Consider the following 12,933-nt stretch of genomic DNA (forward strand, 5'->3'; position numbering starts at 1 on the left):
TTCAGTACCTACCAGATGCATGGATTTTGGTAAGTTGTTCATATCCGCTGAGCCAAAGCTGTCTCCTATGAAAATGGGATGGCCCACCTACATCAGAGAATAGTTATGAGATTGTATTAGATGATGTTTGTCAAAGTGCTTAAAACTTGTGACACATGTTTAAAAGAAATTTTATTTATAATTCCTTTTTTGGGTTGTTTTCTACAGAAAGTGAGTGAGAAAGTTGGAGGAGCTGAAGGAACCAAGCTAGATGATGACTTCAAAGAGATGGAAAGGGTGAGTCTTCATCACTCAGAGTTCCCTTGACATAAAATTGCCCAGCATACTAAGCGGAGAAGAGAGAAAGGAAAGGGGAAACCGTTCTCCACTGGTACCTGCGAATACATTTTGTTATTCTTAAAAGTACTCTCCTTTTAGTGTATATTTTAAAACAGAAAATGTAAAGTATCTGGCTTTTTTTTTTTACTATCCTAAGAACAAAGCCTCCATGAAGGTGAAATGTCATAATGGATTTTATCATTACTTTTCCAAATAGGGGCAACATGGAGCTGGTGTTTGAATTGTGCTGGGGTGGGACGAAAAGAGGAGAAGGTGGGGAATGATGTACCAAATGTTTTGGGGAGAGTTTGAGTCACTTTCTAGCTTTCGAGAACTTTCCTGAGGGGACTGTGCCAGCCAGAGGCAGCATGTGTAGTGAACACAGTGGCGAGCCGGTCTGACCCTGCCCTGAGCTCCACTTCTACTGCCTGTTGCACAAGTCAGCATATTGCTCTGAGCGTCTATATTTTCATAAATGTAAAAGGAGAATACAAATTCATTCTTCAGAGACTTTTATTGAGGATTAAAAATAATATAAATCATTTAACATTCTTCCTTAAAAGATAGCAGGTTCTCAACAAGTGAGAGTGGAGGTGGTGAACAAAATAAGCCTTTTCATTTTTCTTGTGACAGATGCCGTATTTTCTCTTTTACTTTTCTTTCACTTTGAGACTGTCCATAGAAAGAGATACATAGGCTTATGATGGAGAGTGGGTATTGCATTGTACAATTAATTATTTTAGATTTTAAACTGTGGATGAGTAAAGGATCTGGGAATACAAACCCTGCACTTGAACAGAGAGGATGGCGAAAGCCTGTGATACCCAGAAACCACATTTTTACTTTCTGCCCTGTCTTTTTCAATTTTTCTTCTGAAGACTTCATTGACGAATACAACAAATTTTTGTTCTGTACCTCCTCTGAGACAGGCATGTAGGATATAATAGTGAACAGGATAGATAAGATTTCTGACTGCATTAAATTCATAATCTAGTGGGGAAGACAGACGTTGGACAAATACTGACCAGTGTGGCAAGGGTAACGAAACATGGCACTAGAGAAGCTTGGAGCAGAGGAAACTCACCCACATAGGGTGGTCAGGGAAGACTTTCCTGATATTTAAGTGAGGATATAAAGGATGAGTAAGAGTTAGCAGAGCCTAGTGCGTTTCTAGTAAAGGAAACAGCAAGCAAGAGACAACCGGACAGGGACTTCTGTGGTGGTCCAGTGGCTAAGACTCCGTGCTCCCAGTGCAGGGGGCCCAGGTTCAATCCGTGGTCAGGGAACTAGATCCCATGTGCCGCAGCTAAAGATCCCGATGCCGCAACTAAAAGATCCTGCAAGCTACAACTAAAGATCCCACATGCTGCAACGAAGACCCAGTGCAGCCAAATAAATAAATGAATATTAAAAAAAAAAAAAAGAGAGAGAGAACTGGACACATTTGAGTTCTTGAATAAAAGATGAGTTGCTGAGAGACAGGAGTCTTGTGAAATGAGACTGTTTAGTGTTGACCTAGCTGGTATTTCTGGCTAAGTTCTTGAGATGGACCTCACCGATAGAATAAGGAGCTTCACTGATAGATTTAATGAGTCTCCAGAACCCGACACACCTGCTCAGAATGACTTGGCTTTGACTCCTCTGCTCGCCATAGTGTCCCCATAGTACCACTCCCCTCTTTATGAGCAGCCCTGTGGGTCTGTTCATTTGCACCAATCTCTGTCTACACCCAGTCTTCCTTTGTCCCCCTTATCCTTTGACGTCTCCCTCCCATCCCCACCCTGGAGGGAGTGTATAATATTCCACGTGGCCAGTGCCCTGTCACTAATGACAGGTTAGGCAGGTGTTTAGGAATTTAGGACTAAGGAATCAGAATCTGAGTCTTGCTTTCAGCCTCTGCCAGGACACGAGGTAATAAGCTCGGTAGCCGACTCCCTAAACTGAGACAAACTAACTTTCTATTTCTTAAATGATATTAAAAAGGATGAGAAATTTGGAGAACAGTGTTTATAACTGAACAACTAATTGAGCCTTTGAATCCATGCCAGTCTTGCAAAGTAATTGAAATAAAAGAGGACCTTACAAACATTTTACTTCAGGCAGAGACCCACAGACGTCCCTCTGAGTCTGTTGGTAAGGTTTATTTCTCCTGTTTCCTAGAAAATAATGAGTTTCTGAAGCTTTTATTTCAAAATCTAGATATTACCGTAATAAGGTTTTGCTGGTTGAAGAACACACTTGTGGTTTTGTATTTGGGTTTATAACTAAGTAGACTGAGAGATTTAGGTTTTAGTGAGGTGTGGAAATTGTTTATTCCGCTTCGTCCCACACATCTTTTGCCTTATCTCTACTCATGTTAAATTCACATTAAAGGTAGAGGTTTCTGTGGTAATTGGAAAGCACATGCTTTAGATTTAGACTCCAAATCTGTTCTGTTTATATGTTTATTACACACAAAAACATTTTAGCTCAGTGTTCCCAAACCTGCAGAAGAATCACCTTTCCATGGTCAATTTCCTGTTCATCCTGTTCATTTAGAGCAGAGAGACCTTTGTTCACTGTGTTCTCAGAGGTGCAGTGAGACAACAAAATGAGATAAATTAGAGGTTTGCTTCGCACAGCACTACTGGGAGAGAGAAGTGGGTATTCCTAGAGGTTGTTTCTGTAATCAGCCACCACATCCACTCTCCTGCTAAGATACAGTAAAGTTACCATGTGCATCTCTTAGCTCTTGTAGCCTTCCCGTCCCGGAGCTGACTGGGTGGACTCCTTCGGCTGTGTTGTGGCTGCAGGAACCCTGCCTGTAACCATTTCTGTCCTCCTCCTAAGCGCCTGCATGGAATTGTTTCTTTGTTCATTTTAAGTGGTATTTGTTGCTTACAAGCTTCCTCACAGACTAAATTTCTTACCATGGTACAGACACTGTGTGGATTTTTTTTCTTTGAAGAGCTGCAGATTTTTTTATCAAGAGGAAGCACTAGAATTTGAGGGACCTCTGGTTTCTTTGAAATTTACATCAGTTGCTGCAGTGATTGTGTGTGTGTGTGTGTGTGTGTGTGTGTGTGTGTGTGTGGTGTGGGTATGTTCATTAATTCACATGGAATATCTGTAAATGCGTCCATGTGGCAGGCATCCTGCTAGGCACCAGGAATATAAAGATGATTAAGGTACAGTTCCTGCCTACAGGAGTTTCCAGTTTTGATGGAAGAAATAGACACATAGATTAGTGTCTTATGGGACAATGGTGCTTGATGCCTTGGGGAGCATTTTCATGGAAGACCTAACTCAGGTTGGGTAGACGAGTGGAGGCTTCCTAGAAGAAAGGGCACCTGAGCTAAATTCTGAAATTTTCTCTTGTTTCTGTGTATATGAGTGATGTAGAAAGAAGTCCAAGTCAAGGGGTACAGTGTCTCTTTTAGGAGCCTGAAAAGTATCATGGGAAATCCCTGCTGTTGAAACCAGGAGTCCTCAAGTTGAAAGCATGGCTGTAGACCATTTTAATGAGAATGGAATTTTTCTGAAGGGGCAGCCTCAAGTTTTAAGGCAAGCAGATGTTGAGAAAGAATGGAAAGATTGTCATTCCTTATATGAGTGAGGGAATGTATTGTTTGCAGAGCAGCCTGTGGGGGAAGCGCTATAGGAGAATGTCCATGGTCATTATCTCCATATACTTAACTAGTCATTGGATGGAGAGGAGCTAGATCCTTCTGTTTAAGCCCAAGTGGTAGGCTAGAATCAACAAGTAGAAGCCATGGGGAGATAGATCCAGACTCAACATAAGAAAGAAGTTTTTGTTGTCGGAGCTTTTTAAATAAAAAAGAGCCTTGGGGATTACTGAATTCCCCATCACTGCCCATGTTTAAAGAGAGGGTAAACCCACAGTTCCCACATTCTGTGTGAAGCACAATAGCTGTCATCTCCTTCGAGTTTTGTGGAAGTAATTTGTTACTAATGTCATTTTTCATAATGTCAGTCTCACTTGGATTCTAGTGATCTATCCCAAATGGGAGAGAAAGGAGTAAAGTCCCAGCCAGCATGCTCAGAGTTTCACATATCCCTGAGTGCACCGTGAGCACCTGTCATATACGTGAATGTCTTCTTCATGGGTGTGGTGGTAAAAGAGAAGGTGTGGATTACGGTAATGAGACACTCACTTGCTGGTGTGGAACGGTAGGATGGGTGGGAGCCCCAAACAAGATGAGCTTTAAAGACATTTTTCTGCTTATCCTGAGATTTAGTGAAGACTAGCTTCTTCTCAGTTACGTGTTTGCAGCATGTTTCCAAGCCAATGTTCATTAAAGGTAAATGCCTAAGAAGATTAACAAAAAAAAAAATACATTGGGCCAGTCTCAGCCTAATGTGTTGTTTATTTTTGTTTTCAACACGCAGTTCATTAATCAGGCTTTCCAAATACATAAGGTAACTGCTGTAAAGCAGAGCAGTCTGGGGACAGGTACATTAATTCTTCCATATCAGTAGGGGACTATTAAAACATCCCCTTATTGGACCAGCCTGTATCTCACTGCCAGACAGACTTTCCCAGGATACTGTTTTCATCGTGTCTCTGTGATTTGTTTAGTTAGGTGTTCTCCTTTAGGTCCTGTCCTTTAAGTGGGTGTGCATTCATTCTTAATAGGTACATTTTCTTAATTTCAGTGACAGAAAAATTAAGAATTTGAAAGATTTTCGTGTTTCATATGACATTTTAACATCTCTTTTGCGTAACCACTGTAAGTTAGCCTATATCTAAGTGGGTGCTTAATTCATCTATTTAGTATTGATCACTAAACCCACAAACTGTGCTCCATTTTAAGAGGTCCATTTTATTTTTCTTAAACTCTGCTACTGTGTCCCTGGGACAGCATCTGGTGTAACGCAGTGTCTGATGTTGTGAAGTCGTATCTTTCAGTCCTTTTGTTAGTCCACAAAGAATGCTGTGTTTTTCACCTGTGCTGCCTCCTGTGTTCAGGAAACAGTGTCCGCTCCTTTTCCACTGGGGAAGGGTAATGTTCAGATGCCTCCAAACAAGAGCCCCATTCTAGTCAATCTGGTGCCTTTCAGTTCTCTTGTATCTTGTCTCTAAAGACTGAGGCAGCTGGTGAAATGATGGGCATCCGCAGATTCAGCGTGGCATGCCTTTGTGAAAGTAGAACCTTAGCACAGGGAGCAGCGAACTTTTTCTGTAAATATATTAGGCTTTGTGGGCCAGAGGGCGTCTGTGGTCTGTGTTGCAGCTCCTCACCTCTGCTATTGAAGAGCAAAAGCAAGCATCAGTGGTATTTGAATGAAGGAGCATGGCTGTGTTCCAATAAAATTTACCCAAGGACCCTGAAATTTGCATTTTGTATAGTTATTGTGTGCAACAAAATAGTCTTCTTCTTTTGAATTGTTCCAACTATTTAAAAATCTAACAACGGGGGCTTCCCTGATAGCACAGTGGTTGAGAATCCGCCTGCCAATGCAGGGGACACGGGTTCGAGCCCTGGTCCAGGAAGATCCCACATGCCGCGGAGCAACTAAGCCCGTGCGCCACAACTACTGAGCCTGTGCTCTAGAGCCTGTGAGCCACAACTATTGAGCCCAGGTGCTGCAACTACTGAAGACTCGCACCTAGAGCCCGTGCTGCGCAACAAGAGAAGCCACCGCAACAAAGAGTAGCCCCTGCTCGCCGCAACTAGAGAAAGCCCGCGCAGCAACGAAGACCCAGCGCAGCCAAAAATAAATAAATTTTTTTTTAAAAAAGGAAAAAATCTAACAACAGGCAGTGGCCCAGATTTGGCCCACCGGCCATGGTTTGCCAACCCTTGACTTAGCATGAAGAAGGGAAATGTTATAGTGAGTAAAGCGGGTTGAGAGAGCTGTTTCTCTCCCTACACATAGTTGTAAATTACAAGACTGGATAGTGGAGGAAGAACCTGCTAATGTATTGAGAGTTGCTAAAATCTTGCTAATGAGAAAATTGAAGTAAAAAGACCAGAGGAATATGTCCCTATGCTTTTACTTTGAGGAAAAAAAAACAGAACTTATTTCATACAGATAAGTTTTTATTTCCTGCAAACATGCCTGTATCTTATATAGTTAGCTTCACCTCCACTAAACAGCCTTCCCTAATGACTCCGTGCCCCAGTCCAGACAAGGGTAGTTGAAGAAACAGAGGCCCAGGTGCTCACAAATGGAAGTTGCCGTTTGGGACACATCAAAACTTATTTTCAAGCAGTAGGAAAATTTGGGCATTAAGGAAGTCATTAGGTACAATGTCATAAGTTCAGAATTAAGCTGTGCTGTTCTCAAATGGGAGTAAGCTCTTGCCAGTTATAATAAATTATTTAAGTGGAAATCTTCTTAGTTCATGGTAGTTATACTAGGCCTGTTAATAAGAGGGTATATGGTTGGACATTGACAGTTGCGGTGTATAAATAGTGTTCCTAGCAAGAGCCTGACAAGGAGCGTTTAAGGTTCTCACAGGGTGATGGCCTCACCTTGTCCATGGCTGACACAGTATAGTCTCGTTTAGCAAAAAGAGTTCTGGACAAAAAGAGGACAGAGATGGAGAGAAGTTGGAAGTTGGTCAGCCTCCTACTGGCTGATGTCATCGGGCGATCCAGTTCCTCCAGCATTCTTCCCTGGAAACCGTGTCTCATCCCTGACCTTTGGAACTATATTTCTTCCCATGATAGCTGCTTGGGTTGTGTGACCTCAGAGAATTCATTTCCCTTCTCCAGGTTCAGACTGGCATATTTAAAAGATCAAGGCTTTGGACTGGATGCTCTACTGGCCTTGTTCTCATATGTTTATTAACTCTGTCGACAAAGTGTAAACTCAGGAGTAAGATCCTAGTAAGTGAATTTGCTAGTAGCTCTTGCCTGTTTGGTATATGTCCTGAAAATGCATTCCTCAAATTATTATATTGGATAAAGTTGTTTTCAGAGGTGGATTGCAAGTGAAGGTTATTTTATGCTCTGATCAAAGGGGTTTAGCTAGAAATTTCTCTAGATTGATATCTAGATCAGGTACCTGAAAGTGTTGAAGGAATCTGCCTCAGTGGGCACAAGATCTGGGGTTGTATGGGCTCTTCCCTGGGAGACTTTGGCCAAACCATGGGGGACACTGCATAGTTTTTATTCTCATTCTTCTTCTAAGGTTGAATCCCACTTTGGGGACCAAATGCAATGCTCTAATATTGTTGTCTCCAGTGTCTCTGTGCCTCCCCCAAGACCACTGGCTTTTGCCAAACTAATAGCTTCTATTTATAGAGCCTGAGTACTTGGGCGGTCTATTTACAGAGCCCAGAAGGGAAAGGGGGTTTCATTTCGCAAATGAGAACCACTTTTCATGCTTTCCTTGCTGACTTGCCCATGGACCACTCCAGATATACACTACTGGCATCCAGCTTCTGTAGAGAAGCCATTGTAACTGAGGGCATGTGGTCAAACAACTTAGCCTGGGACAGCCTCCCTTTTGCAGAGGCCCAGGGTAGAATAGTTCTCGTGAATGAGTTTCTGTAGACTTTCAGGACTTTCAAAACAAAACCAGAAGGTGAGCTGGAAGGTGCTTTCCTCCTGGTCCTGTGTGGTTGGCCTCTGCCAGGTCTCCAGCTCCATCTAGGAGATGGTACAGAGAGCTTTGCAGCTCTGACTTGGTGTCTCTCCTCAGGTCAGGAGATGTCCCTGTTGCCTTTTTGTGCTTTCAAGAAGTATTGGGTGGTAGTTAACAACACATACGCTGGAGCCGGAATTGGGCAAGTTTCTTAACCTCTGTGTATCTGTTTCATAAGGCTTCTGAGGATTTAGTTTGTAAAGATATTTAAAGCCCTTGGAACAATTTCTGACAAATATAAAGCAGTTTATGATGATGGTGATCAGGATTATTACTGAGGGTAGAGATGGGGGAAAGTTAGAAATTGGTTAGCTTCCTCGCCTCAGATGAGTTCAGAACACCAAGTGGTCACTGGCCAATTCAGTCCCTCTGACACTCTCCCTTAGAAACTTTGACCTTTGGAACTACTTTGCTTCCAGTCATAGCCACATAGGACATTTGGATACATTTGACATTGAATGCTTTAAGCCCTGTCATAGAGTCAGCAGAAGAGCTGTGTTTTTGTCCTATCACACATGCAACCTGGACTTTCAGCCTGTTTTTTCTGCACACACCCTTTGACTTCATTCCCATTACATTGAGTGCATAGTGGTTGGTTGGCATGTTGGTAATACTTCCAGGACCTCCGCGTATGGCCACACAAGTTCTGCACTTGTAAAGCTCTGGGGGACCACTATTTATTGCAGAACTAAATACTACTTAGCCACCTACTCAAACCTAAGATGTATTAAAAACTCAAGTTAACCAAAAGAATGTGGCACAGGGTTCACATGTGGGCAGGCATCTCTTACAAATAGGAATGCTGTTTAAGGTAACTTTACACCATGATGACCTCATAAGAAAAAATGTTTCCTCTATTAATCACAGTAGGAGCAAGCTCCTTACACACACAGTAATCTGACTACCATGGAAGGGGAACTGATTAAGTATTGAAAAACAAAGCTGCAAGATAAAATCTTCTGGTTATGGTTTGGTTTCTGATTATGAAAGAGAAGAAGGCTTACACAGACGTAGAAAACAAATATATGGATACCAAGGGGGAAAGGGGTGGGGTGGGAGGAATTGGGAACTGGGATTGACATATATATAGTACTGATACTATGTATAAAATAGACAGCTGATGGGCCCATACTGAATAGCACAGGGAACTCTACCTAATGCACTGTGGTAACCTAAGTGGGAGGCAAGTCCAAAAGGGAGAGGATATCTATATGTGTATGGCTGATTCTTTTGTTGTGCAGTGGAGGCTAACACAACATTGTAAAGCAACCATATTCCAATAAAAATTAATAAAAGAAAGAAAGAGAAGGAGGCTTGCCCCATCCATAAAAGGTTGATTTTGTATGTAGGTGCAGTAGGTTACAGAAAAATTGGAATTGAGGGAGGAGCCCTTGAACTCTAAAGAAAACAACGAAGTCTCCTTGAACTTAATTGAGATCTGATATTCTGCCATCAAAAATTAATTCCCTTCATTCATACTTACGTATTCCATGTACATATCTTGGATAGGAGGATGCACTAATTTTCAGTAGTCATTTACCCTGCAGAGTGAATGAATGGACCACACATGTTGATAAGAAAAGGATTTCATGGGGGAATGTAGAGAGGACCTCATCGCACAGCCTCTTCATGTGGTAAAAAGGGTGCAACAGAGAGAGGACATGGTGACCTGCTCAGTGCAAATACTGACCATTCAGAATTTTGCAAGGATAGACTCTAGGACCATGATTTTAATTTAGAGTTAACCAAAAGTTCAAGAACTGATTAGAAGTGTTTGCTCAAGATTTTTATGTACTTGGGATGTTCTCAGAAGTTAAATAAAAATTTCCCTCTCTTACTTGAACAAACAGAGTCGATGTGGCATGTTTCTTTCTTTAGAACAGTGAAACATGCCACCATGCCTGGCCCTCTGTAGACATCCAGTGAATGCCTCTGGGGCAAAATATGTTTCATAGCTCCACATTTTTAAAAACTTTATGTTTATTTTATGCTGAATTTATTCCTGGGTCATATATTTTTGTTGCTTCAGTTTCTTTTGGGACATCTTCTTCTGTGCAACCTCCTCTTCAGGTTTAGGTACAATCTGCTCTTTTTCAATAGGGATCATCTTAGTGTGGCAGAGAGGGCTCAGGTAGGGGTTAACCTGTCCATGAGCTCTGTAAGTCCAGGGCCCATCTCGGATTCTGTTCCCCTGGATGTGCTCGATGCCAGAGACGCTACATCAAAACCCTTAAGTGTAACTTTACTCTCCGCATTTTTAAGCATGTGTGGCAAAAAATTCACTCTTTTTTGGGTCATGGACCCTCTGTCCAGCCCCACTCTTTGACCTGGATGGATACGCCAGCCAACTCCAACATTGTAATGTTGGAATAGCATGCGTTGCTTCTGTAAAGTGACATCTTTCAGAGACTTGGTGGCTTTTTGGATATGCATACCCTCTATGGCCTGGCCAGCTTCATGGGTGTTCTTAAAGTGAACGTGAAGATTTGAACCTCTTGATTTGCAAGATTTTGTGGGGTTTTCTGTGTCAAGTGAAGAGTGAACCATTCTCAGAGACCACATCAGGCAACTTCCAGTGAGAGGAAGCTATATCCACCTTATTTTACCAGGAGGTAAGGAAGTATATTTTGAAACACATTTTAGGAAATTAGTAGGTTCCTTTTTGGGTAAATGGGCTTTCCAAGTCTTGATGGAACACAGCTGAATGCAAAGCCCGTGTTACTTCTGGCGGCTCTGTGAGCCCCTCACCTTCCACCGCAGGACTTCGTGCTCGGTTGTACCACCAGTGGTTGTATGTATACTCAAGCAAAAACTACGTTTCTAAAGCTAATAATTTGCATCATTTAGAATATTTATTTTCTCATTTCAGAAAGTGGATGTCACCAGCAGGGCTGTGATGGAAATAATGACTAAAACAATTGAGTACCTTCAACCCAATCCAGGTAAGGGCTCGTTTTATACTTGCAGGGGTATCCCTCCAGGTAACTTTTCATTTCTCTTTGGTAGACAGGCTAGGTTTGGTGTGCTTCTGCTTGCTCTGTCCTCCCTTCTGGAAGTTCAGTGGCTTCAGGTGGAGCATTTCGACCGGGAAGGGAGGACTTTTTAGGTTCACACTGAAGTAGCTGGAGGCTTCTGTGATATTTTATCTGACTGTAGTGTAATTAACAAACAGCACTGTGTGGACAGCGTGGGTGGCACGTGATGTCAGGGTAGCTGCAAGCTGTTAGGAACTGAACACTCATTTGAAAGGGATTGTAAGAAAGAAAACTGGGAGAATTTTCAGATAAAACATCGTAATTCACCAAAGGTGAGAAAAAGTAGGAAGTCGAACGGTTTTTGTGAAATACAGAGGGTTTCGGTCCATACGCATCACTGAAGTCTTTGGAGGGTTGTTCTTTGTTCTGATTTTTCTCCAAGCACATCACAGATCAGCACTTGTTCTTGCTAACCTGTTACACTCTTAAGAGAAGGGAGTTATAATAGAGATAATGGAGCTGTACCTTGAAAAGAGAACCAGGCAGAAGTGGGGTGATCTCGAAGAGCACAAGGTGTAACAGAGCAAAGCAGCTGATACTCTAGACCTCCTCAGCACTCTTCCTGAATAGCAGTTCCTAACTGCAGAGTATAGAAACTTGAAGCAAGGTTGAATATATTTAAGTAAAACGTATGAATATTGGGAAAACTGCGTATCTTGAGACCAGTTTCTTCGGGAGTTTCAGGTTGAGATTCCTGTGTCTTTGGTGGTCCTAGGGGAGATGGTTCAGGCACTGTGTCAGCCCCACTGTGTTTGGATTCTGAGCGTTAATGGGTGAGAGATAAGAAAAGGAAATACGTGGGATAAGAGGAGGCAGACAAGCACAGTCAGTGCTGACCAGCTCCCTACTGCCTTCCGCTGCTGCTGGCTGCAGCTTTCGCTCAGCCCAAACTGTGGGAATAACATTCTCAGTTTTTTTAAAAACTGCATCAGAGATGGGATTATGTGAGGAAGGAAAATATTGAAGTAAGTGATAAGCCATAGGAACCAGGCATTTAACAGATATTAGACCAAATTGTTGGCAAATTAGGCAACGAATAGCAAAAATGAAGTTCCCAATTTTTGCTTGCAGCCTTCTTCATGACCTCTGTATTCCACAGATTCAAGGATCTCTTATCTAAGAGATCTTCACCTGTTCCTAAGTATTTAAACAACTGTGATAGGTCAGTTTTGAAAAGAGAACTGCTCACCCAAAGTCTCACGGTAAGAAGTCATTGTTTAGGGAAGGATGTTTTTGTCTTTGTCTTTGAGTAGAATCTTGAAGCGCTCCCTCATTTCCTGGGATTTACGCATGGATGGTGCTAGGATTACTTAGCCCTGCTGTTGTAGGGCTAATATATATTTTTAAACATCTTTATTGGAGTATAATTTCTTTACAATGTTGTGTTAGTTTCTGCTGTATAACAAAGTGAATCAGCTATACAAATACATATATCCCTATATCCCTTCCCTCTTGCGTCTCCCTCCCACCGTCCCTATCCCACCCCTCTAGGTGGTCACAAACTCCCTGTGCTATGCGGCTGCTTCCCACTAGCTGTCTGTTTTACATTTGGCAGTGTATATGTGTCCATACCACTCTCTCACTTTGTCACAGCTTACCCTTCCCCCTCCCTGTGTCCTCAAGTCCATTCTCTATGTCTGTGTCTTTATTCCTGTCCTGCCCTTAGGTTCATCAGAACCATTTTTTTTTTTTTTTTAGATTCCATATATATGTGTTATCATGCAGTATTTGTTTTTCTCTTTCTGACTTACTTCACTCTGTATGAAAGACTCTAGGTCCATCCACCTCACTACAAATAACTCAATTTCGTTTCTTTTTATGGCTGATTAATATTCCATTGTACATATGTGCCACATCTTTTTTATCCATCCACCTGTCGGTGGACACTTAGATTGCTTCCATGTTGTAGGACTAATATTAAATGTAGGGAAGGAGAGGGAAAATATAGTATTTACTGAGCACTAATGCATTTTCATTATGTCGC

At 42.1% G+C, this 12,933-nt stretch overlaps 1 protein-coding gene and 1 pseudogene across 1 annotated transcript in view; one reads left to right on the top strand and one right to left on the bottom strand.

The window, feature by feature from the left end:
• Nucleotides 1–12,933, top strand: part of SH3GL2 (SH3 domain containing GRB2 like 2, endophilin A1) — a 208,191-nt gene that overhangs the window by 137,436 nt on the left and 57,822 nt on the right. Inside the window, exons 2-3 of the mRNA XM_032633788.1 lie at nt 208–276; nt 10,784–10,856. Of these exons, the coding sequence (XP_032489679.1) occupies nt 208–276; nt 10,784–10,856 (142 nt within the window). The remainder of the gene's footprint in view (nt 1–207; nt 277–10,783; nt 10,857–12,933) is intronic.
• LOC116754924 lies at nt 9,911–10,461 on the bottom strand (annotated as a pseudogene).

This window comes from Phocoena sinus, chromosome 6, assembly GCF_008692025.1.
Source record: "Phocoena sinus isolate mPhoSin1 chromosome 6, mPhoSin1.pri, whole genome shotgun sequence".
In the NCBI taxonomy this organism is placed as follows: domain Eukaryota; kingdom Metazoa; phylum Chordata; class Mammalia; order Artiodactyla; family Phocoenidae; genus Phocoena; species Phocoena sinus.